At 48.0% G+C, this 26,525-nt stretch overlaps 1 protein-coding gene across 4 annotated transcripts in view; it reads right to left on the reverse strand.

The window, feature by feature from the left end:
• Positions 1–17,657, reverse strand: part of ILF3 (interleukin enhancer binding factor 3) — a 31,326-nt gene extending 13,669 nt beyond the window's left edge. For all 4 annotated transcript variants that reach the window (XM_068536990.1, XM_068536989.1, XM_068536992.1 and 1 more), the window contains exons 1-7: positions 17,639–17,657; positions 5,325–5,422; positions 4,535–4,764; positions 4,173–4,350; positions 2,043–2,190; positions 528–619; positions 44–139 (exon numbers count right to left, since the gene is read on the reverse strand). In XM_068536990.1, the coding sequence (XP_068393091.1) occupies positions 44–139; positions 528–619; positions 2,043–2,190; positions 4,173–4,350; positions 4,535–4,764; positions 5,325–5,327 (747 nt within the window). In that variant the 5' untranslated portion in view covers positions 5,328–5,422; positions 17,639–17,657. The remainder of the gene's footprint in view (positions 1–43; positions 140–527; positions 620–2,042; positions 2,191–4,172; positions 4,351–4,534; positions 4,765–5,324; positions 5,423–17,638) is intronic.
• Positions 17,658–26,525: the final 8,868 nt, after the last annotated feature.

The following is a 26,525-nucleotide window of genomic DNA, read 5'->3' on the forward strand; positions in this document are numbered from 1 at the left end:
GCACACATGACCCAGGGTGGCTATAGCTACAAAGGTGCCTTACCCATCCTCTGAGGGGACCCCAGGTGGGAACGCGGGTGCACAGGTCCCTCAGGACCCGGATGACAATGACACACGACTTCAGCCCGTTGGCTCTGGCCTAGAGGAACAAAGCACAGGCTCTTCACACCAAGGCACCTCCCTGAACACAGGCAAACATGAAAAACGCAAGTCTCAGGGTGCTACTTTGTCAAGGGTAAACGGTGAACGTTCACGACCATCAAGTGTGTGGTCGGCAGCGATTTCACCGAGTGGACGAGAATGATGTTACTCTTGGCACAAAGCAGCAGCTACCCACCTACTCAGTCACAAGCCTCCTTTGGGGGTGTCAAATTTGTCTATGCGTGCTCCTTTAGCAACTGCACGCCTGCAGGCGCTAAGTTCAGCACGGTGCTCTTCAATGTTACCGAAACTTTATGGTGAAAATTAGCCAACTTAAAACTTAGGAATTCTCTACCGAAAGACAAATAGAAGAACAAAATGCAAACCTGGAACCACTTGGCGTGTCGGAGGGACGCCAAGGCAGCAAGGCATTTCTGCCTGTCCAGAACGTCCGGGGGATCGTTGACTGATAGCGTTTCTATTCATGGATGGAATAAGAAGACAAGGTACAGTTTGACCAAGGGGTTTCTGTCAGGTGGAAAGGGGATGTGGCAGCTTCCTAAAAGGGCAGCTGAGGCTCCCAGAATCTCAAGTCATCTCCACCCTTGACCAGGGAAGGAGACGCTCAAGTGCATTTAACTCTGCCCCAAGAGGAGATCGTAAAAATCAGAGGCCCCCTCCAAAAAAACAAAAGAACAAGAAACAAAGAACAACAATAAGAAAAACAAAAACAAAAGTGGGAAGTTACTCTAAAAGGAATAATCCCATGGGGGAGGGGGACAGATAGGTGGATCCTATCTTCTAGTAGAGACTATTACCTTGCTTCCTCCCCAGGATCTCCCAATAAATCAGCTATGCTAAAAAAATTCATTAGCAAAAAACGAAAAACAAAACCAAAAACCAAAAACCAAAAAATAAAAATAGGCGGGGGGTGGGGGGGCGGGGAGTAGAAATGCACTCCCTCTCTGCTTCCCACAGGCCTTCCCCTGAGGCGTCTACGGCAAAGGGGACCACCTCCACCCACCAGGCGGGACTGCCCTAGTCCCAGCCCTTGACAGAGAGAGTCCTGTTGGTCAAAGGTCCAGCGTCCCTAAATTGATAAACTAGAAGGGCTCTGGTAGTGAATCAGGTATCGGAACCGAAGGTAATCAAAGAACAGCAACAAGGGCACAGCGTGAGCCTGTGCTGCAGCAAAACCAGAGCGTTTGTCGTTTCCGCCATCTGTGCATCAGGGGTTTGGATAAGGCCTGTCACCTTTACTTTGAGGTGTGAGAGTTGTGACTGAAAAACATCCACCCAGAGATGTATGAGGGGCCCTGGGTGGACTTTGAATCGTGAAAGCATTATCACTGTCTGAGGTTCAAACACTTGACTTGAAAATCGCTCAATTGTTTAAAACTTTATCCAAAACTCTGCATCAGCTCTTTGCATTTCAATCACTGCAACTGATAAAAGCAGCCAATGGAAGAGGACAAATGAAGAAGCCCTCGGTTCTGCTGCAACACAAGCTGTTTGCACAAGTCCAACGTGATGCTCATGCAGAAACCATCTGGTTGTCTTCCATAATTTAAAAAGCCTATAATCACCAGGGACACGCTTTTCCAAGGCCAGAGACTGGCTCAACAGAAAAAAATCACATTTAACACCGATGAGAACATCCAAGGATTAAGACAAACAAAAATGGTGCAATCCTCTAGGAAAAGTGCTACTCACTTTTAGTGCAACCGTTTTGTCAAACTCCCAGGACTGAAACCGAGTGGGAGATGTGATCTCAGAGCAAAAGGTGGTCAAAGCTACACCACTATCCTTTTATCAAAGCAGTCTAAAACTGAATAGCACGTTTGAATCGTGAGGGAACACCAAGTTGCCAGTGTCCTGCTGGCCTTTCTCAGCCTCCCTACCTCCAGCTAATACTTTCTCCATTTCTTCTCTGACAACAGGGGATGTCAGGTGGATGGTCAGGGACAATGGAGGCTCTTTTGTGTTTTTTATCACAATCGCGGCATCGTCGACAGATTGGAGTATTTCGTACTTGTCATCTGTAACAGCCTACAAAAGAAAATGCAACTTTCAAACGCACTTTCCCCCCCAGGGCTATCGACAGTTCTGTTTAGCTCCTGGTTACCACAGCAGACAGGCCAGTTTCTTGGGCTGTGACTGACAGCAGTGCCTTCAGCTAGGGCTCAGGACCTCCCTCCTGCTGGACAGGTCTCTGGCCATCTTCCAGGCACTCCAAGGAGGAGGTGACTACTTAGAGGAGTGATTTTCACGGGAAGCTTTATAATGCCAATGGTAAGAGAGTTTAGGGTCTGGGAGGAGATGAGGGTGTGAATCCTCATTTTGTTGCTTGGCAGTTGTGTAACTTTGGACAAATCACTTCATCTCATCAAGATTGTGGTTTCTAATTTGTAAAATGGACTTAGTGACACGACCGACAGCACAAGGCTGCAGAGGACTTGAACCGGACACTGCATGGAAAGCACAGCACCCAGCACAGAGTGGGCATCCAGCCACCGCTATTTCCACACCAGGCTGAGCAGCTATCACAGAACGTGGGATGATGAAAACTGTGTGCGGTAAAATAGTTTCATCATATGACGCCTATAAAAGCACGTACTTGCTGCAAATGCACGTGTCTATAAGAGGACGTTCACAATTGTGACTTCTGCTTTCTTCTTTATACCGGTTTATATGCCTTCATCAAGAAAACTCGAGCGTTTTTGATTTTTGTCAAGAAAAACAAAGTAAATACCACATTACAGGGAGGACAAAGGCACTATGGAAAACCTAAGTTGACTTTTCTCCACCTCAGCACTATGGACGCTCTGGGCCAGATCACTCTTGGTTGTAGGGCTGTCCTGTGCACTGGAGGACCTCGAGCAACATCTCCAGCCTCTACCTAGGAGATGCCAGTAGCACCCCACTCCTCCTGCTGTGACAACTAAAACTACCTCTAGACTTGCCACATGTCCCCTGGGGTGCAAAATCTGCCCCAGTCAAAAAACACTAAGCTAAATTGATAAAAATATATTCTTTCTATCTTTAAATACTCTTTACAAAAATTGTCTTTCCTTTAGAAATATTTACGTCAACTTAATTTTCTTCACTTAATATACTTTTTATAGACAAAGATTAAAATTAACTGACCATTTCAATTCTGACCTGTCCTGAATCCCCAGTTGTCAGTCACACGTGACAGTACGTGCCTTCACACGTGACAGAACATACCTTCACACGTGAAAACGAACAGTGTGTCTAAGAAATGAAGTCTTTACTTTCTTCTTTTGCTTATCCTGTCACTAAATCCAGGGTAAATGTGTCCCGAAGAGGCACCGAGTGGCAGTGACACTCAGAGGTTCTGAAGCCCCAGACCTCACCAGCTGGGTATGTGGGGTCAGTTACTGAGCTCCCCACACCTCAGCCACGTCTTCGAAAATACTTAGATAATAAAGCCCTTATATGTATAACTGATTCACTTTGTTATAAAGCAGAAACTAACACACCATTGTAAAGCAATTATACTTCAATAAAGATGTTTAAAAAAATAAAAAATAAAAATAAAGCCCTATCTCAGTCATTATGATGAAATGATAGAGCTCTTCTGGCCTAGAGTCTGGTGTAGTCAATGCTCAAGAAATGCCAGAGGCTATTATTTACGTAATACTTTTGTAATGAGACAAATAAATCAGTTAAAAAAATTTTTTTATGTCCAGCTTTGCGTCAGGGAGGAAGAGTTAACAACTGTGCTACCTATTCATCCACTCACCCGCCCATCCATCACTGGAGTCTGGATGTGAAGGTCATGCCCAGTGCGGCCCCAAAACAGTGCAGCCTTGTGCATGGCAGGCACTGGGCCCTTCTTGGCTGCCAGAGCATCTGGGTGGCTCTGCAGCGTCCTGCCTGTTACCTACAGAAGGTGTGAGCACAGCAGGTGCAAGGCTGGGTTTGGAGCGTGCCTCTTGGCACACAGCGTGGTTGGGCACCTCTTCCCCTGACCACCCTCCAACCCCAGTGGTGGCGGTCACACTCACAGCGAGCTGGATGGCCAGGTTGTCAGCCACCTTGTCCAGGAGGGCGGTCGTGGGCTTCTCCTTACACAGCAGCACCAGCTCCAGGTCCAGGTCCCCCTTGAGCAGCAGGCCCTTTGCCACGAGGCCAACACGCATCACGCCCCTCAGGGTTCTGGTCACGTGCTCTGACTTCTGCTCCCTGAGGAACAGCCCAACACATGCTCAGTGAGATTCCGTCTGGCCAGAACCCAGGGGTCCTGGAAAGGCTGGAGTTTCTTAGAAAAGGAGGTGCTCAACCCTACCCTGGCCAGTCTCCCTAGAAAGGAGGAAGGAAAAAACAAAACAAACACACAAAAAACCACCACCCTACAAAACCAACTTACCCGGCCCCTTCTTTGGTCTCGTCCTCTGGGGGCACATCCATATTCTCGGACTCGGCGTGATCGCCGCTGCCTTTCTCCTGCTCATCGATCCAGTCGGACACAGCTTTGAGAGCCCGCTCCGTGTGGGACACCATGTTCTGGACTGCCTCCAGCTCCTCTTGTGTTGGATAAACGGAAGAATGCTTTGCCATCACATGGCGATCATCATTCACAAAAATTCTCACTGGACGCTGGAAATGTGAAAAATTAGTTAAAAACAATGCAACTTGACGCTTATCTTTTAAGATGTACAACTGAGAATTATGCATATGAAAATAAAACTATATGAACATATCTGAAAGCCTGAGAAGGACAACCAAACATAACAGCTGTGCTTTCTCTAGGTGGTGGGAGTATGGGGGCATTTACTTTACACGTTTCTGTATTACTAGAATTGTTACACTATGTACTTGAAAAAAGTCCAATGAAAAATGATTACAGATTCAAATGCTTTGGGGAGGCAAGATAGTGAAGGGGATTAAGAGGAACAAACTATTAAGTATAAAATAAGCAAGTTACAAGGACACAATGAACAGGATGGGGAAGGTAGCCAATATTTTATAAAAACTTTATATGGAATATAATCTACAATAAGTATCAAATTACTGTTGTACACCTGAAACCAATATGATATTGTAAGTCAACTACTTCAATTTACAAAAAAGAATCAAATGCTTTGGGGAAACACTACAAACATTTTTGTACATGAATGAAGAAACAGTATCTATGATTAAGAAAAAACCTTTCTTACCATTTTTACTTCTTTTTCTGTAGTGTCTGGAAATCAAATTTTTGCTTATCTTTTCAAATTGTGACAGATTTCCTTGGTGTTATCAATACTTCAACTATCTATAAGATCAGAAAATCTTTTTAGTTTCACATATTTCATCGATGGATGAACCTTAGCAGTCAGATATTCAGCAGGATGCAAGCGGCGCTGCCTCAGGAAGGAGGTCCGTCCACACAGCAGGACACATCTTTATTTCCAAGTAACCACTAAGCCACGGTACAAACAACTAATTATAAAATTCCATAAAAATGAAAACAGCTGGTTTCTAGAAGGCGCGTCTCACTTCAGGCCCACACTCAGATGATTTTTACTTTTTAAAAAATCCCTTTTCATCATTATCCTTATATAAGTATGCCAATTTTTACAAATAAAAAATAAACCTTTTAACAAGCCTCCAGAAAATGGTACAGGTGAAAATGTTCAGCAAAATCTTGGTATTTGGAGAAAAAAAGAGAGGAAAAGAAAAAAAAAAAAAAAAAAGAGAGGGAAAGAGCTCTGGTCCTTGAGGGTAATGGAAGGAAAGCAGGAAACAGAGGGGCTCAAAAGGCTTCTGTAAACTGGAGAGGCAAGAACCTTCTGAAACGTCAGGTGGATGTGGCCACCGCAGCACGTGGACACACCTGTGGGTTCAATTCTGGAGTGGTTGAGACAACTGAAATACACAACAGAAGTCTTCAAGACAAACGTAGCTATAATTACAATTTTGGACTCTAAATAACATGCTGCCTACAACCTACTCAATTCCCACTCTATGCAAAGTCTGGTCCACACTGAAATCTTCCAAATGAGTAAACAACCAAAAAAACCCCATCAGCTTAATAGGCAACAGATGAATCCACCCATTCTCTCCAGCCACATAACAGCTAGCCCCTTCGATCCATACCAGTTACCAGCCAGGGCAGCAGGTTCATCTCGGAAACGCACCCCCTTCAAGGATAAACTCCGACATGACTAGCCAGAACAAGAATTTCCCACAATGCTTCAGGACTACCTAGCAATCTCATCGAAAACTTAAGGGTTCCAAAGTAGAACTTGAAAATCTAAGCGTGGAATGACAGGCGATGCCCCTGCAGAGCCAGGCAAAAGGACAGGTGGCGTCAAATGCTTCTTGACATGGGAGGGAGGGAAGGGAAGAGTGGAGGACCAGTCCCTGGGCTCAGCTCCTGGCTGTGCCTGGGCCCTTGGTAGTCACCAAGTGGGAGCTTCTGCAAAGATGTGGGCCTGAAACTTTGCCAGCTGGGCCACTACCTGTGTGGCCTTGAAGTTTCATTGGAGTTTCCTTCTAACCTGCAACATGAATCTACTCCTCTACCTCTTCAAGGGAACTGTGAAAATTAAATGAGTTGACCTATGGAAAGCATGGAGCATACATCCCACAGACCCGCAAAAACAGCACCAACATCTGCTACACAAGATGTACATCACTGGCTGTTGTAGGGGCAGAGCACATGCAAAAGCACATCCTGTATTAAGGAATAATTGTTCATTCAGTTAGGAACGAATGATATCACGGTTGTGTTTGAAAAGAACGTCTTTGGGGCTTCCCTGGTGGCGCAGTGGCTGAGAATCTGCCTGCCAATGCAGGCGACACGGGTTCAAGCCCTGGTCTGGGAAGATCCCACATGTCGTGGAGCAACTAGGCCCGTGAGCCACAATTACTGAGCCTGCGCGTCTGGAGCCTGTGCTCCGCAACAAGAGAGGCCGGCGCACCGCGATGAAGAGTGGCCCCCGCTTGCCAAAACTAGAGAAAAGCCCTCGTACAGAAACGAAGACCCAACACAGCCACAAATAAATAAATAAATAATTTTTTAAAAAAAATAGGTGAGATCACGAGATATTAAAAAAAAAAAAAAAAAAAAGAATCCATCTGCCACTGCAGGGGACCCAAGTTCGATCCCTGGTCCGGGAAGATCCCACATGCCGCGGAGCATCTAAGCCCATGTGCCACAACTACTGAGCCTGCGCACCTAGAGCCCGTGCTCTGCAACAAGAGAAGCCACCGCGATGAGAAGCCCGCGCACCGCAACGAAGAGTAGCCTCTGCTTGCCGCAACTAAAGCCCGCGCGCAGCAACGAAGACCCAACGCAGCCAAAATAAATAAATAAAATACCTTATTAAAAAAAAAAAAAAAGACAAGAATGTCTTTATCTGTTAGGTACATATTTAAGATAAATTTATGGCTTAAACTACATGCCTGCTATTTGCTCTAAAATACTCCAGTGAGGTGGGGAGTGGAGAAGGGAAAAGGATAAACCAACACTGGAAAATGCTGATACCTGCTGAAGATAAGGATGGGTATACTGGGATCATTTGTGCATGTTTGAAAATTTCCATAATAATTTTTGTGTTTTTTTTTAAAGTGAGCAGTAAACAAGAATTCTTACAAAAGTGCCACCACGGCAGGTAATCTAAAATTTAAAGCAAAGCTCAGAAAACCAATTCTAAACTGACAAGAGGCAGGCCATCAGAAATCACAGCTGATTGGTGAGGAGTCCATGTTAAACAGCCACCAGTCCTGGCCATATCTATACTGAAACTTCATCGATCTGATAATGAAGGATGATGTTTAAAACTGTATTTACTTATTCAAAAGTATTCAGCATGCACCTCCCCTGTGCCAGGCCCTGAGTCAGATGCTGGGACAGTGATGAACATAGCACGCAAGTCCCCCATTCCTGTGGACCTGGCCAGCGAGTGTACCTTAAAGGAGAAACGCCTTCCCTCCAAATCCAACATGGTGCCCGGAGCCAATGCATCACTGTACACTTACCATCTCTTCATCTTACATTCTTCCTCCACCACAGATATCAAATATAGAGACTTGAAAATAACAGAGCTTCAACTGAGATCCCAGGTGACTAAGACCTTTTTATTCAGGGTTTTGTAGGACTGATATTGTCTAAAATCTTCTAAAGGGAGCTCCTGGAAGAAATGGTTGATTCAGCACCTCATGCACAACTATGGTGGGCGAGCCTGGGTCACACTGCAGTGTCAGAAAGCAAGGAAACATGCACAGATTACTGCAGGCTTGTCCAAAGGACAAATGAGCTGACCTGTAGGACTTCCACTGGCTACATTTGGGGCAACTATCAAAAAAGAAAAAGGAAAAAAAAAGCTTCCACCCAGATGAAGTTCTCGAACTCAGCAAAACAGCCAAAACTCATCAGCGGTTGCCTCTGGGGGATGGTGGCAGGAAACACCTGGGAAGGGGTCCTGGAAACCTTCTGGGGTGATGGTCATGGTCTACATCTTGGTAGTATTGGTGGGGACATGCACTGGTCAAAATCCATTGAATTGGATATTCAAGATCTGTACATTTACTTCAAAAGAAAAAAAATGTAAATAAATACTGGACTCTAGTTAACATTTAGAGGAAAGACTACAACCTTCTGCTACTTTGAAAAGCATCGTAAAGATACATTGTTAATTATATTTCAATAAAATGAAGTGGACTGAAAGAGGAAAAGAACAGAGAGATGAAGAGAGATGTGAAACACAACTGAAGTCAGATGTCAATGGCAGATGGGACTTCCCTGGTGGCACAGTGGTTAAGAATCCGTCTGCCAATGCAGGGGGACACAGGTTCGAGCCCTGGTCCAGGAAGATCCCACATGCCGCGGAGCAACTAAGCCCGTGCGCCACAGCTACTGAGCCTGCGCTCTAGAGCCCTCGAGCCACAACTACTGAGCCCGCATGCCACAACTACTGAAGCCCGTACAACTAGAGCCCATGCTCCGCAACGAGAAGCCCGCGCACCACAACGAAGAGTAGCGCCCGCGCACCACAACGAAGAGTAGCCCCCGCTCGCCACAACTAGAGAAAGCCCGCGCGCAGCCACGAAGACCCAACACAGCCAAAAATAAATAAATAAAATTAAATGAAACATTAAAAAAAAAAGATATTCACTGTGTAAAACATCAGCCCATCACAAGCCCTCAAGGACATGTGTGCGCCCCCAAATGCTCCTGTCTTCAGCAAACATCCCACAGCGAGGTTTCCATCTGCTGTCTTCACTGCTAAAACTCGGAGCATGGCTGTGGCCTCTGCTCCAGCAGGCTGCCTCACTTGAGAGGCAGGCCCAAGAAGGGACCCCTAAAGGCTCACTGGGCTGTGGCTAACTCTGATCACCACCCTTGGCCCATCTGCGATCCTTTCATCCCCTGGCCCTCCTCCCTCAGGCCAAGCCTTAGTGGCGATGGCTTTTGATTCAGGGGGACAAAGTGAGTAAGAGTACTTATTCTGTGAACTAAAGCAAACACGTAAAAACTGAAGTCGGGAATTCCCGGGCAGTCCAGTGGTTAGGATTCTGTACTCTCAATGCCGAGGGTAAGAGCTCAGTCCCTGGTTGGGGAACTGAGATCCCACAATCTGCGCGGCAAAGCCAAAAATAAATAAATAATAAAAACTGGAGTCAATACTTCTTTGCAGGGCAACAAAACCAGCCTTACTTGCCTCTGTGTAAGCCTAGATCTGTCACCCAAATCAGCCTCTTGGAAGCCAGCTGCTCCAGTCTTGAATACCAGAGAGTCCACCTCATTTAACCTCCTTTTCAAGATTTTGAGGAATACCGCTGGCAAGAAACCCACAATACCCACCTATACATGCAACACTCCACTGCCCCCTGCCAATATAACTTTAAACCCAAGCCTTGAAAGGCTCACAGAGCTGCTCCTGCAACCTCATTCAGGATTCAAACCAGGCCCAACTGAAGCCTGATATTTACCAGCCCAGCCTCTCTGAAAAGAAGTCCAAGAAAAGAACGAGTGAAGAGCGAAGAATCAGGATCTTAAACAACCTCTGTGTGGTTTTGGGATGTTCTAACATGCAGGGATCAGGTTCCTTTCTTTTGTTCTCAAAACCAGCCCACCCAGAGCATGCAGAGTTATAGAAGTTTAAACCACAGCATGCGGTGAGATGACCATCTCTCTGACCTCTCACTAACTGGAGTATGCCGTTCATGACCACTTGCTGTTGGGAAAAAAACGTTCCCAAGTCAGCATGTGTGGATCAACACATGTCTGTAGAATGAATGAACAGGTGTAGTGACAACACCCCAACAGGTATGGCCCCACCTATCTTCCAGAGTAAATTCCCCCATCCAGGGTACTTCACAAAACCTTAGAGGCCCAGTCACTCCTGGAATGGTCCCAAACTGGATGCTCCTCTTAAAGAGACCTAAATAGGCTTTAAAAGGTACAGGACCCAATGCTGGTTCCCTGACCTCTGGAGATATAATCCTATCCTGGACCGCGAAGTGAAATAATACACACATACAACTTGTAAGTGACTCCTTAAACTTTTACAGATTCACATCATCGAGGATATATGGAAAATAATTTTAACAAAGCAACCCAGCCAGAAGACGCCAATCTAAAATCTGATTATGGATGCCACTCTGAGAAATTTTTCAATTCAAGACATATCTTAAGTCCAGTGCAATGGTTCCCAGTTCTGTCCCCAACAGTGTTTTTACTGGTCCATAGGGAGGTATAAAGTTAGGAATAAAGATGTTCACAAATATTTTCAATTTAAAGGACAGTCCTTGGGACTTCCCTGGTGGCGCAGTGGTTAAGAATCCGCCTGCCAGCGCAGGGGATATGGGTTCTAGCCCTGGTCCAGAAAGAGCCCACATGCCGCGGAGCACCTAAGCCCGTGCGCCACAACTACTGAGCCCATGTGCCACAACTACTGAAGCCCGCGTGCCTAGAGCCTGTGCTCCACAACAAGAGAAGCCACTGCAATGAGAAGCCTGCGCACCGCAATGAAGAGCAGCCTCCACTCGCCACAACTAGAGAAAGCCCGCGTGCAGCAAACAAGACCCAACAAAGCCAAAAATAAAATTAATTGAAGAAAGGACTGTCCTTTAAACTTATTTTCTTCCTATATGTTCAGTATTAAAACATTCTTTTTTCTTATGAAAAGGTGGAGATGAAGTATGTTAACTAATTAAAAAGATATTGTAACTGGCAAATGCAGGATGTTTCCTAAATTGCTCTGGAACTATAACTGGTCTGTGAGACCCAGGCCTCCAGGCCCAATGACACCGTGAAACAGCCACAGGTCTCAGAAACAGAAGCCCCAGGTTTGTGCCCACCTGGGCTTTCCAACCCGGCCACTATGGAACCTCCAACAAATCACTTTATCTTTTCAGAGCTGGGTCAAAAATGAGATTAAAACACTTACCTACACCTCAGAGCCGCAAACAGTAAGGATTAAAGGTGACAAGGTGGGAAAATGCTCTATCAGCTGTAGAACTACAAATGCAATGTACTGAAGGAGTAATTTCAGCTACTCTTGGATGAACCAACAGAAATACTTTAACATCTGCCTGTGAAAAAACAATATTACAGCAAAAAGGTTTTATTTTTGGCTGTGTTGGGTCTTCGTTGCTGCACGAGGGCTTTCTCTAGTTGCAGAGAGCAGGGGTTCTTCATTTCGGTGCACGGGCTTCTCACTGCGGTGAATTCTCTTTGTTGTGGAGCACAGGCTCTAGGCCCACGGGCTTCACTAGCTTGTGGCACATGGGCTCGGTAATTGTGATGCACGGGCTTCACTGCTCCACAGCATGTGGGATCTTCCCGGACCAGGGATTGAACCCGAGTGCCCTGCATTGGCAAGCGGATTCTTAACCACTGAGCCACCCGGGAAATCCCCAGGTTTTTTAAAAACTAGTTTCTAGTTAAGAAAAAAACAAAAAAATGACTGTCTCTCAAAGGATGTTAAATATTAACATACAAACTAAATTATTTTAGTGGGTAAGAGTTTCTTTTTCAAATGAAACTTTTTAATTTTGAGATATTGTAGCTTCTCATGCAGCTGTAAGAAATAACAGAGAGATCCCCCCTGTACTCTACCCAGTTTCCCCCAATGGCAACATCTTGCAAACTCTAGAACAATATCACAACCGCAATCAGATACAGACTGCTGCGGTCACAAGGATCCCTCCTGTTGCCCTTTATAGTCACATTCACCTTCCAACTGTCCCCCCTCCCCAATGCCTAACCCCTAGCAACCACTAATCCTTTTAAGGTTTCTGTAATTTTAGCATTCCAAGAATGTTATATTAATGGAATTGTAAACCATACAACTTTTCAGGATTGGCTTGTCTCTTCCAGCATAACTGCCTCAAGATTCATCCAAGTTGTGTGTGTATTGACAGTTTGTTCTTTATTATTGCTAACTAGTATTCCATGATAAGGATGTACCATAGTTTAACCATTCACCCATTAAAGGACATCTGGGTGGGTTCTAGTTCTTGACTGTTATAAATAAATATTAAGAGCCACTATGAGCCATGGGGCCGGGCTTATCATTTCCATATTAGGGAAATTCAGACTGTTTTTTTTTTTGAATTATGAATACACAGTAAGAATTATTAACCTGCAAAAGCTCTGAATGTACCACTGAAAAGAAAAGCAAGCCTAACTTGCCACATTCATCCTTTACACACACACACCACACACTCAGATAAAAGAAAGAAATCAGTTCAAAGGCAAGCAGCACAAAAGAAAGTGGCCTAGCAGATTATCCCAGTAAGACCTTATCCTTGAGCTTGAACCACAGTCCTAATGGAAATCATATGAATGGCTGTTTCAGGGAAAATTACCATGAACCTCAAATTGCCAATAGCACCTCTTCTCATTAATCACCTAATATTAAAAAAATAATCTGGAACAAATTTACAGACTCTAAAAAGGACACACATTCAACTCTGTAAATGATCCTTTGTGATCTTATATGGACAAGAAAATATCCCTTGGACAGTAAACTCATTTTATTGTTAAAACTAGAGCCACGTTTTCAACTTCTTCATTATGTGGACATTCAACGAGAAGAGAAAAAAATTAAATTTCAACTGGACATCATTTCACAAAACATCTGAAAACAGCTGATGTTAAAAGTCTGAATGAAGGACTTCCCTGGTGGTCCAGTGACTAAGACTTTGCACTCCCAACGCAGGGGGGCCCAGGTTCGATCCCTGGTCGGGGAACTAGATCCCAAATGCTGCAACTAAGACCCAATATAACCAAATAAATAAATATTAAAAAAAAAAGTCCGACTGAATTTCCAATTGCTATTTATAATAGTATCACCCAGAAAGTGATGTCTAGGAAAAATCCCACAGAGATTTAATAGAACATAACAATGGCAAAGAACAATTTCTTTTAGAAAGTCAGCACACTGACAAGCCTCCCCAACAAATATATGCCTACCCTGCTTTCATTATTATTTCTGTAACACTGTTAACACCACAGAGGCAGCACCGACTTACCCTAAATAACAAAGTAGGAGGGAAACTAGTGGCTTCAGACAAAATTGTCAAATGCTGCAGCAGAAGACTAAAGTCCACCTCATCTCTTCAGGGCCGCAACCCCATTTCACTAACCAACAGTGTGTAGGCTCCCGTCAAACCACTATTTGACTCTAATTGCGAACCCTGCCACTGGAAAAAGAAATCAAATCTTTCTGGCCCAGGACTTTGCTAAAATCAAATATAATGTATAATAATATACAGAGGGACTTCCCTGGTGGTGCAGTGGTTAAGAATCCGCTTGCCAATGCAAGGGACACAGGTTCGAACCCTGGTCCGGGAAGATCCCACATGCTGCAGAGCAACTAAACCCGTGCGCCACAACTACTGAGCCTGCGCTCTAGACCCCACGAGCCACAACTACTGAAGCCCACGCACGTAGAGCCTGTGCTCCGCCAACAAGAAAAGCCACTGAAATGAGAAGCCCGTGCACCGCAACGAAGAGTAGCCCCCGCCTGCTGCAACTAGAGAAAGCCCGCACGCAGCAACGAAGACCCAACACAGCCATAAATTAATTAATTAATTAAAATAATAACAACAATACCCAGAGCCTAAAAATCCTAACTCCTGAGAATATTCGATCGAAGCAACATGCAAATCAAATATCACCATTTTGTGGGCCATACCTGCTAATACTAGATGGTGACACCTTACACATCTTTCAAGACTGCACAAGGTTAAGCAACTTAATGACAAAACGTAGCAGGAGAGCAAGTCCAAGTTTCCAGGGGAAAGGAATCATTCCTCTGAGATGTAAAAGGTGAAATCAGGAGGAACTGGGGAGAAAGATCAGAAAGGTAAATAAGAGGGAGCCGCCTCAGCCCAAAGAAAACTTCTAAAGCCTTTTTCAAAAGTGAGCACACAGGGCTTCCCTCGTGGCGCAGTAGTTAAAAATCCGCCTGCCCATGCAGGGGACACGAGTTCGAGCCCTGGTCGGGGAAGATTCCCACATGCCACGGAGCAACTAAGCCCGTGCGCCACAACTACTGAGCCTGCGCTCTAGAGCCCATGCGCCACAACTACTGAAACTCGCACGCCTAGAGCCCGTGCTCCGCAACAAGAGAAGCCACTGCAATGAGAAGCCCGCACACTGCAACGAATAGTCCCTGCTCGCCGCAACTAAAAGAAAGCCCACATGCAGCAAGGACCCAATGCAGACAAAAATAAATAATTTTTAAAAAGTGAGCACATTTCCAACTCCCACATCCTGCTGAAGCCTACAAGTGCTGCCTATGTTTAATCAAAGAGAAGAGGCTTATAGACTTGTAAAAGGCTCTTTCCTCATCAGCAACTCCACCTGTCCCTACCTGGCAAACTTAACGAGGAGAACATGAGCACCATTATTTGTGACATCAGAATATTAACAGCCAGTGGACTTCCCTGATGGCGCAGTGGTTAAGAATCCACCTGCTAATTCAGGGGACATGGGTTCGAGCCCTGGTCTGGGAAGATCCCACATGCTGCGGAGCAACTAAGCCTGTGCGCCACAACCACTGAGCCTGTGCGCTATGGCCCGCGAGCCACAGCTACTGAAGCCAGCGCACCTAGAGCCCGTGCTCCGCGATGAGAAGCTACAGCAATGAGAAGCCTGCGCGCCGCAATGAAGAGCAGCCCCCACTCGACGCAACTAGAGAAAGCCTGCGCGCAGCAACGAAGACCCAACGCAGCCAAAAATAAATAAATAAAAAAACCAAAGTGTTCTCCTTAAACTGAGGGGAAAAAAAAAAGATATTAACAGCCAGGACTCCCCTGGTGGCACAGTGGTTAAGAATCCGCCTGCCAATGCAGGGGACATGGGTTCGAGCCCTGGTCTGGGAAGATCCCACATGCCACAGAGCAACTAAGCCCGTGTGCCACAGCTACTGAACCTGCGCTCTAGAGCCCGTGAGCCACAACCACTGAAGCCCATGCGCCTAGAGCATGTGCTCAAGAAAAGCCACCACAATGAGAAGCCCGCGCACCACAATGAAGAGTAGCCGCCGATCACCGCAACTAGAGGAAGCCCGCGCACTGCAATGAAGACCCAACGCAGACAAAAAAAATAAATAAAATTAAAAATACATAATATATATGTATATTAGCAGCCACTCCTGCCAATATTTTTTTGTTTGTTTGTTTTGACAAGAAAAAAATTTAAGAAAAATAAGAGACAACCTTAGATTCCTCACTCCCAGGAATATGGGCATCTCCTCGAGTACAATGGAAGGAGTTAAAGGAATTTTTACCTACAGGCACTGGACAAGTTCAATCAGGAAAAAATAAAGAAAAACTGCAAATGATTAGGCACCACTCCACTCCAGAAACAGGGAGATTCCCAGGCTGGCCCAAGCTTCAGCAGGGTAGGGAGACCCTGATAAATCAGTGCCCAGTGCTAGCAAGGCCAAGCCTGGCACTAACTGCCTGCCTCCAATCAATTCAGACAACACTAGGGTCTGCACAGATTCTATTCACAAATCCCAGGGACCAGGAGCTGTCCACAAGGCCAAGAGACATCTCAGGGGTAAAGACCCCAGGACTAGTGACAGGGATAGTAGCATCTGCCAGTGCCCTGGGGCCTTTTCCCCCCCATTCCAGCTGTGAATGAGCCTCTGGTTCCCACATTTCATGCACAGTCTGAGCGGCTGCTGTAGCTACATCCCATGAGACCACACACAAAGCACAGTGGCAGCACTGTGAGCAATCCGTGGAGATTCCAGACCACAAATACCTGAGAAAAAGAGCCTAAAGTCGTAAATTTCAGTCCTAACTTCGGGTGACACGTTGTGTTTTCCCATGGACTCCAAATATGCCAACCAGACCACTCATTTTAAAGACATCACAGTCCTCAGCAATCATAAAAAGATTCAGAATCACTGAAATGTCTGAGTCTGGAAAAGGTTAACCAATGCTTCCTTGCTGATCGATCAGGTCCCCTAGGCAGAATCCCAAGCAACTTTCAAACAGTTTTGGAAATGTTGAGAAGAGATGGCTTACTCTCCCTAGGTTTAGACAGTGAACTGGGGGAGAGCACGCTGATCACTGTACACCCCAAATAATTCTCCCAGGCGGAATATTACCCGGGACAGAACCTCAAGAGCAACCCCAAGAATCTGTCACTCAACTACTTGAGAAAATAAGGTAGAAAAGGGAAAGGGTTTCAAGCTCTCATCCTTGGGTCCCAATCTTGCAGGACACTCAAATATCGCACCAGATCACAGTTTTGGGGGAGAATGAATGCCAAGTCCTAAGCAATCTGGAGAAAAATTCAACATCAATGAAACACCTGAATTAAAAAGAAAAAAAGCTTAAACCCTCCGCCAAATCTGGCTCCTGATCTGGGGGAGGCCTAGGTAGCCAGAGATTTGGGAACCCCATGAAGCCTCCTTTGCAGTCCAAATAATGACGGGGTTCCAGGGAGGGGGTCTGCCTCTCTGCCCCACGTAAGGACAAAGGAGGCGACGTTTCCCGCCTCGGGAACCTGCGACCCTCCTGGAACTCGGGGCGGGACTGGGACAAAGAGGAGGACAGATGGGAAGGGGGGTCGCCCCCGCAGCGCGGGTCAGGATGCTCCCGGCCGGAGGGGGGTGTGTGCTGCCGGCACGTGCGCGCGTAGCGCCACAACAGACAAAGCCCGGCTCGGGGGAGGCGGCGGCCGGGGGCCCGGTGCGCGCGCACCCCCCGCGAGAGGCGCCGCCGCCGGCCGAGGGGCCGCGAGGGGGGGCGGATGCGCGCGCACCGGGCCCTCGCCGCCGCCATTTTGTTTCCTCGGCACAATGGGGGAGAGTAACGGCCGAGCGCGGGAGCAAGGCTGGCAAGGAAGGAATGAGCCAGGCGCCAGGGGGAGAGGACCGGGCGGAAACGGGGAGCGCGGGGCGCCTCAGGCCTTGTCACCCACTCTTCAGCCGAGCCCGCGCTGAGTGGGAGGACGGGCGGGGGGAGGGGGAGAGGCGGGAGCGGGCCCGGCCGCCGCCACATTGACTCTTACCTTGTCCGCGTCCCCTTCTCCGACCGCAGCCGCCGCCCTCCTGCCAGAGCCCGCCGGGGTCTCGCCCCAAAAGCCACGCGGTGCGCACCGGGCTGCTGAGTCCAACTGCAATGGCGAGAAGAGGAGGAGGAGCCGGAGCCGGGGCCGGGGGCGAGCAGGCGGACGCGCGCCGGGGAGGTGCGGGACCACGTGACCGGTCGGAGCCCCGCCCCTTCGCCGCCGCGTTGCCGCTCGACGCAGGCCCAGCCGGAGAGGAAGGGAGGGACAAAGAGAGAGAAGGAGGCGGGCCCTAGTCACGTGACAGAACCGTAGGCGTTACGTGGCGTCGGAACGTTTCCCTCCCCTTTCCACGCCTCTACTTGATCATGTGACAGTGGCAAATTCAGCGTTCTCCTTGGTCACGTGACAAGGACCTTGGCGCCTTCCCGTTGTCGTATTGGTAGGCCTGCGTCATGTGACAACATCGCGGCTCTTTTTTTCAATGGCGGTTTTTGAGAGGCCATTACCACGTGAGGCAGGGCGAGCGGCTGAGTCTCTCTCTGCGGCTACTAGTTCACGCGCCTGCGCGGACGCCATCTTACACTCGTTGAAGTACGTTGGCGGAAACGGGTCTTAGAAGCTTGCGCGTGAGCGTACTCATAGTGGCTTGTTCTCTGTAGAGGAGGTTCGGCCTCCAATCGAGGGATTCCCGCGGAACTTCCTCCCCACTGTGCGCATCTCCTGCGAGAGGCAGAGCAGACTCGAGGTGCGTGTGCGAGGAACGGGCGGGCCGAGCTCTTCGCTGCTGCCCTGGGACTGGTGCCAGCGCGCGCCCGGGGTCTTTGGTGTTAAAACTTTATCCGGTGTAGCGCCCAGCCGGATTGCCGAGCTTCTGAAGGGCAGAACCGAGTTGGTCGGGATCTTCCAGTCGTCCATTCACAGATGGAGAAACTGACGCCCGATCCAGAAAAAGACCCAACTGGAGACTTAACGGTCTCTGGTGGGAGAGCTGGGGCTGCGACAGAGATGCTCGGCCAACCACTTCTCAGGTTTCATAAGTAAAGCTACCGGGGACCGAGCGCCTTTTCTTTACAAGCCTGGTGTCGTTGAATCCTCCCGAGCGCTTCGTGAGATCCCCGATGTACAACCTATGCATAAACTAAACCCCACTCACCTCCAGTGTCAGGATCAAGTTGGTGCTCGACAGGCGTCGTTGTTAGGCAGGTTGTCGTGTGCGAGTCTGTGATTCAGACACTGCCGAGATTTGGAGCAAGGAGTAGTTCAGAAGGTTTCCTTCCTAAAGAAGGCGAGAAGTCGTTCAAAACTTAAGGCCTAATAACGGATTTTCTTTGCAAAAACGTAGGGATGGTGCAGCTAATTTGTTAAGAATACAAGATCCAGGGTCGCCCTAAGTTTGAGTCTCCCGGTGTGACCAAGAATAGTGCGCCTCCCTGAGCCTCCGTTTTGTTATCTACAAAATGGTGACGATTTCTTAAAAGCACCTGGCACAATTCTTTGCGCAGAACAAATGCCCCAAAATGATAGTTGTTATTAACAAGATAAGGTGTAAAAATGTGATTACAGAATGAGTGCATGCTGTACCTATCACTTTTCATTTTTGTTTACACTTAGATCTTGAACCAATAATCTATTCATATGATATAAATAAAATGTCAAATGTGCAAAACGATGTGAGAAAACAAAGTCAGTTTGTCTCCTCCAGACACCCTCCTTTTTGGCAACCGTTGTAAAGTTTTTTTGTGTATCTCTCCAGAGATGTTTTAGTTCCAGAGATGCTTAATTATGTTTTTATTAGAGTTTTTCTTGTAAATAATAGACGCTCTGCATCTTGCTTTTTTCCCCGACTTGGAGATCTTTCTATAAATAAAGCTTGAGATTGAAAAAAGTTTTGGTTAAATTAATGGGGCAGTATTCAGACAAAATTAGCTAAAATAAATTTAGATTGTTCAAGGTCACCATGACAATAAAGGTGATAACTTGGCTTTAACACTGAGTTAGAGATCAGCTATTCCTCTGCGTGACACTTGAGGGAAGAGGCTCAGAGGTGGGGCAAGTTGACTAAGCTAATAGCGCTACCAAGTGGCAGAACAAGGAAGGTTTCTAGTTTTCTGATTGGCAAGCCCATAGACCTTTCTTGGGAGGGACCCAAGGTTACGTTTTTTTTTTTTCTGGCTGCGCCACGCAGCTTGCAGTATCTTAGTTCCCTGACCAGGGAGCGAAACTGGGCCCACATCAGTGAAAGCGCTGAGTCCTAACCACTGGACTGCCAGGGAATTCCCAAGGTTACATTTCTGAAGAACTGGCTTTTGAGGATCTCATTCCTCTAAGGTAGCCCTTACCAAATTCCTTTGATATATGGGCAGATAAGATCTTGATTACAGGCCAAGGCTCCATGGAGGAGCCCAGGATGGACTTGAAGAGGTTTTGAACCTCAAAGGGTTGCTGGAGTGGCTGGCATGGAGTGAATGCTAAAGAAACAGTTGTGGTTGTGATTGTTACCTATTGGACTGGTGCCCCGTCCAACCGGATTCTTTCGGTGACGTGGTCCATTAAAGTGCAGGTGAGGGGATGAGAAAACCAGAACTCCCTTAAGAGTGTATTCCCGTGGACCCACCTGTACGCCATCCACCAGGAGCTGCTGGGTAAGAGGTTTTCAGCCCGACCTTCCTTGTCCATGTTCTCTCCATACAAGATGGAGACCCAAGATGTCATCTGCCCTCTCGTCCCTACACCTCCACCCTGACCCAGTCTCCCACCCTTGCCTTTCCATTACTCCATGGTTAGCAAGCCCCTGTATGCATAACAATTCTCTCACCTCCTTGCCTTAGCTGACCCCTGCCCACTGTCGTCTGGCTTTACCTTCTCCTGTCTCCATTACACCCACTCCCTCATTAGCTGAAGAGTGAGGTCTGTCCCTCTCCTCTTGCAGGCCCTTGATCTAAACAGGTTCTGCCATCCTCTGGGACTTTAGTGTCTTCATGAACATCCTCTCCATTCCTTGCCTTCCTCAACTTCAGAGATTTCTCCTACTTCAGCCCCCCAACCCCAAAGTCCCCTGATCACACCCAAGAACTCCGCTTGAAAGTTTTTTGAACCACACCTGCTGCTTTCCCACCCTCTCAGTAGAGTGAACATAGGTTGACCGCCGTGCTTTGGGGAACCACCCTGCTCCTTTGCTCAGTCTGTAGTTCAGTTGTTGCGTCCCCACTGCTGGACTCTGAAACTAGCCCCATGGCCTGGCTACAATGATTGGCTTAGCAGTAAATGACCAAAGTCGGGCTAGTCAGAGCCAGTGAGCACCAGCCTTGGGATTTGGGGGTAAAAGAAGCCTTTATTTCTCTGATCTTGAAGCCAAGAAAGTACAAGGTATGGTTGGGGGACAGGGAGTGTTTGACAGAGAATGAAACTGACCTGGAAGAAAGCCGAGCCAAAAGATGGGGCAAGAAAACATTATGGTGTTTCCTCCAAAACTTAAACATAGAATTAACATGTCATCCAGCAATTCCACTTTTTATCTTTTTTTTTTTTTTGGCCGTGCCACAAGGTATGTGAGATCTTAGTTCCCCAACCGGGGATCAAACCTGCACCCCTGGCACTGGAAGCATGGAGTCTTAACCACTGGACTGCCAGGGAAGTCCTGGCAATTCCACTTCTGAGTATATACCCAAAAGAAATGAAAACAGGGACTTGACATACTTGTACACCCATGTTTGTAGCAGCATTAATAGGCAAAAGGTAGAAGCAACTCAAATGTCCATGGATGGATGAATGGATGGATAAACAAAATGTGGTCCATCCATACAGTGAAATATTATTCAGCCCTAAAAGGAAAGGAAATTCTGACACATGCTACAGCAGGGATGAACCTTGAGGACATTTTGTTAAGTGAAATAAACCAGTCACAAAAGGACAAATACTGCATGAGTCCACTCATTTGAGTCCCTAGAGGAGTCAAGTCCATAGACACAGAGTAGGATGGCGGGTGCCAGGGCGGGGGGAGGGGAATGGGGAGTTAGTGTCTGATGAGGACAGAGTTTCAGTTTGAGAAGACGAAAAAGTTCTGGAGATGCCTGGTGGTTGCCCAACAATGTGAATGTGCCTAATGCCACTGAACTGCACACTTTAAAATGGTTATGGTGGTAAATTTAACGTGTATTTTACGACAGTGTTTTGTTTTTTTGGCTGTGTTGGGTCTTCGTTGCTGCGTGTCGGCTTTCTCTAGTTGTAGTGAGCAGGGGCTACTCTTCATTGCGGTCCGCGGGCTTCTCATTGCGGTGGCTTCTCTTGTTGCAGAGCACAGGCTCTAGGTGCGCGGGCTCAGTAGTTGTGGCGCACGGGCTTAGTTGCTCCGTGGCGTGTGGGATCTTCCCGGACCACGGATCGATCCCATGTCCCCTGCATTGGCAGGCGGATTCTTAACCACTGCACCACCAGGGAAGTTCCAACACAGTTCTTCTTCAGTCCCTTATATCTACTACATGAAGTGCATGGCTGAGTGCACTCAAAATGGCTAGTACATGGGTCACCCACCGCTGTGCCCAAATCAGGCCAACCTCACAGATAAGTAATATAATATTTACCCAATCCTAAGTGTAGAGCTTGGTAAATTTTTACATAGCATACATCTGTGTAACTACCACCCCAGTCAAGACAAGGAACATTGTCACCACCCCAGGAAGTTACCTCCTGCCCTCCCAGCCAATTGCCAGGCCTTTTCTTACATCACCAGGGTGAACATTACCTGTTCTAGAATGTTACAGAATTGGAAGACATCTTTGTGTCTGTCCCTTGCCTGGGCCACTTTTGAGTTTTCTGCCAGCTTGTAACTGGCCCGCACATCTGTACCTCCTTTCTAAAAGGGCAGCGGTCCTCTCTCCCTGGCCTGGCCTCATCCTGGCTCATTCTAGATCCATACCTCTCAGAGAGGTAAACTGCAGCAGTGAATGCTGGCCACCAGAGCTAGTAACTTACAGACTGTCTCTGGAGGCAGAGGAGCTGGCCTTAGAGGCCGTGCAGCTGGGAGCAGCTGCTGGGACCCAGTGAGAAAACCATCCCACGGGCCTGTCCTCTTGGAGCTGACCTAGAAAGGGAGGAAGGCAATAAACAATGAGCGAAGTATGTAAGATGTCCATAGTGGCAAGTGCAGTGGCGAAAGTAAAGCTGGGGGTTGCAGGGCCAGGGTGGGTGCGATTTTAAGTCAGATGGTGTGCAGAAAAGCCCTTACAGGGAGCCAGAGGACCTAGGCCAAGCGGATTGCTGGGTAGAGAGTCTTCCAGGCAGAGGGAACAGCCAGTGCAAAGTCCCAGAGGTTGTCTGTGCTTGTGGAAGGAGCAGCGAGGAGGAGGCCCAAGGGGCTGGAACGGGGCCAGAGAGGGAGGAGGGGAAGAAGCGCCATCCAGGAAAGGGCGAAGAGGTCCTATAGGGCCCCCTGGACCCACATGGAGACAGCGGCTTTCACTCTGGGTGCCCTGAACTCCATAGGAGGGTTTTGTTTTTGTTTGGTTTGGTTTTTTTTATTGGAGTATAGTTGATTTACAATGTTGTGTCAGTTTCAGGTGTATAGCAAAGTGAATCACACATATACATATATCCACTCTTTCTTCTTTTTTTTTTTTTTTTAGATTCTTTTCCCATATAGGCCATTACAGAGTATTGAGTAGAGTTCCCTGTGCTATACAGCAGGTTCTTATTAGCTACATAGGAGGGTCTTGAGCAGCGGAGAGATAGGATCCATCCTGCATCTCTCCCTTGCCCATACCCTCAAGTCCCTGCTCCTCTCCATTAGCCCCAACTAAATCTAGCTTTCCACCTGCACCTCGTACCCCGGTGAGTTTGGGGGGAAAAAAGAAACTCCCACAACCCTCATAACATTCCTTGTTCACATGGTGCTCTCCCGCACGCAAAGATGATTTCTCACACCTTCATTCTTCTCACAGCTTCTGCCATCTCCCCACGCTCCGCTCTCACCTGATGACCTTCCTGCTTATTTCAAGAGCAAACAGTTGCTCCCATGCATATTCTTCCACCACTAAAGCCATGAGCACTTGTGCCCACATCCCTGCCTTCCCCCAGCTCCGGATGTCCCTCTCTGGCTCTCCTCAAGTCCACTTTTTCTCCTCCTCTCCCCAGGGCTCAGACTGGCCTCTGTCTAGGGCAGGTAGTCTCAGCCAGCCCTGGGGACTTGAAAGACCATCCAAAACACTGAGCACTCCTGATGGCATGCCTCCAGCCTGAAATTCTCCTCTGTGGTCCAGATCCACCCATGCAAACATCTATGTGACAGCTTCCCTTGGAGGTGTTGTGTTCAGTGGGTCCAAAATCAACCTACCTGGGACTTCCCTGGCAGTCCAGTGGTTAAGACTCCGCGCTTCCAATGCAGGGCGTGTGGGTTCGATCCCTGGTTGAGGAACTAAGATCTCACATGCTGCGTGGTGCAGCTAAAAAAAACAAAAACAAAACAGAAAACCCAACCTACCTACCCAGATCCCTTCGGGTCCACTTTATCATTTCTCTGCACCCTTGCCAGGGCTTTGTGTGGTTTTGCACCACCGCCTGTACCTGCAACTCTCCTTCAGAGAACAACCCCTGGGCTCTGGACCACGTTGCCAATGCACCTTTGCTAGCACACAGAGAAATCAGAAGTGCCTGGGAGCTTACCTTCCCCTGGGGCCACCTTTAATCAATGACTTACCAGTGCAGGCTGTAACTCAACCTCCAGAGCTCCCTGGCAATCAAGCGACATGTGCCCTCTGCAGGACTCTGCCTGGGCTTGCCTCCACTCAGTGCTGTGCTTCCTCCTGCTTCTTTGGCTCTTTTCTTTTTTTCTTAAATATTTATTTATTTATCTGGCTGCGCCAGGTCTTAGTTGAGGCACGCGGGATATTTGTTGCTGCGTGCCAGATCTTTTAGTTGCGGCATGCAGGCTCTATCTAGTTCCCTAACCAGGGGATCAAACCCAGGCCCGCTGCATTGGGAGCGCGGAGTCTTAACCACTGGACCGCCAGGGAAGTCCCAGCTCCTTTCTTTCACATTCCACGTGTAATCAATCAGGTCAGCTCCTCTTCAGATTATATCCAAAATCTGCACACTTTTTATCACCAAGACACATCAGAACATGTGCTGGGACTAGAGCAGTAGCCTCCTCTTTGGTCTCCCTGCTTCTACTTTTGCTAACACTGGGCACTTTGCAGGTCAGGCACTGTGCTAAACCCTTTACATTCATTCAGCTGTTTCATGCCTCTATACTGAGTGCCTGCTCTGTCCCAGGCACTCCACCCAGCCCTGGGATAAAGCCTCAATACTAAAGAATAGGCAAGATCTGACATTCTGGGTGGGGAGGCTGACAATTAGCAAGTGAAAATACAAAGAAGTAATTGCAGACTGTGACAAGTGCCATGAGGAAAAGAAACAGGGTGATGTGGTCATCACTAAGAGAGGCCAACTTTTTTTATTTAATTAATTTATTTTTGGCTGCGCTGGTCTTCATTGCTGCATGCGGGCTTTCTCTAGTTGCAGCGAGCAGGGACTACTCTTCGCTGCGGTGCGCGGGCTTCTCATTGCGGTGGCTTCTCTTGTCGCGGAGCATGGGCTCTAGGCGCGCGTTTCCGTAGTTGTGGCTTGCGGGCTCTAGAGCGCAGGCTCAGTAGGTGTGGCGCACGGGCTTAGTTGCTCCGCGGTATGTGGGATCCTGCCAGACCAGGGCTCGAACCCGTGCCCCCTGCATTGGCAGGTGGATTCTTAACCTTCTTAACTACTGCGCCACCAGGGAAGTCCCAAGGCCAACTTTTGATGAGCAGGGAAGTCTTCCTGGAGGTAACCGCTGAGCTGAAAGCAGGAGGGTGAGGAGCTAGCTGTAGAAAGAGCCAGGTGGAGAGCATTTCAGGCACAAGCCCTGGGGCCAGGGTGTCTGGATGAGTCAGCAAGAGGGTGTTAATGGGGCGGATGGGGCAGGGCCTTGTGGGCTGCCATGAAGACTTTGGCTTTCACTCAGTAAAAGGGAGCAATGGAGGGTTCTTGGGCAGAGGAGGGGTGTGAACTCACTCGGGTGTTAGCAGGCGCCCTTCCGCACCCGTGGGGGAAACAGTGAAGGAGTGGGGACGGATGAGTTGATAATGAAGGCTGGGAGCTGAAAATATGGGGAGAAGTGAGGTTTAGGAGCTGTTTTGGAGGCGGGGTTAACAGGAGCTGGGGGGTAAGAAAGGAACAAACCTACAAGATCGAAATGAACAAGGAAACCCAAAGAACATCTGTACAGGATAGCAGGTGAGAGCTTTGGAGACCTGACCTTCTCAGCCCCTTTCCTGCTGGGGTCACCTTCAGACACGTCGCCCAACTTACCTGCCTTAATTAATGAATGGCGACAGTACATAAGCAGATGAGAAGTACTCCAAAAATGGTAGTTATTTAAGAAAAAATTCCGGAGGCAGGAATGTAGGAGGGAGAAAGGCAGTTAACATGGTGGAGCAGTTGGCCCAGAGATGACAGTAAGCGAGCTGGCACCAAGGGGGCAGTAGCGAGCTTCCAGGTTAGCAGGGTCGGGCAGCTTGGCAGGTCTGAAGCCCTTTAGACTAGACTATGGTGCACAGGTGCCCGGCCAGGGACAAAGCAGGCCTGGGGGCACATGTCCAGGCTGTGTGCTGAGGAGGTAGGCAGGTCACTGCCACCTTCTGGAGTCTGAGGGTCAGAGCCTAATAAGGGGTATTTGTTCAGGAGAAACCTGAGCCGCCTGCATGGTGGAATTCAGGTGGAGGCCAGCAGACAGAGGCTTCCTGCCCTCCCTCCTTCTCCCTGGGGAGAGTAGCCCCAGATCAGAGGATCCCAGGGCGGTTGAAGCTGGGGTTCCCCCTACCAGCCTCCCACTCCCCCCCACAAACACTCCAGGCTCGGG

This window comes from Eschrichtius robustus, chromosome 2, assembly GCF_028021215.1.
Source record: "Eschrichtius robustus isolate mEscRob2 chromosome 2, mEscRob2.pri, whole genome shotgun sequence".
Taxonomy (NCBI): Eukaryota; Metazoa; Chordata; class Mammalia; order Artiodactyla; family Eschrichtiidae; genus Eschrichtius; species Eschrichtius robustus.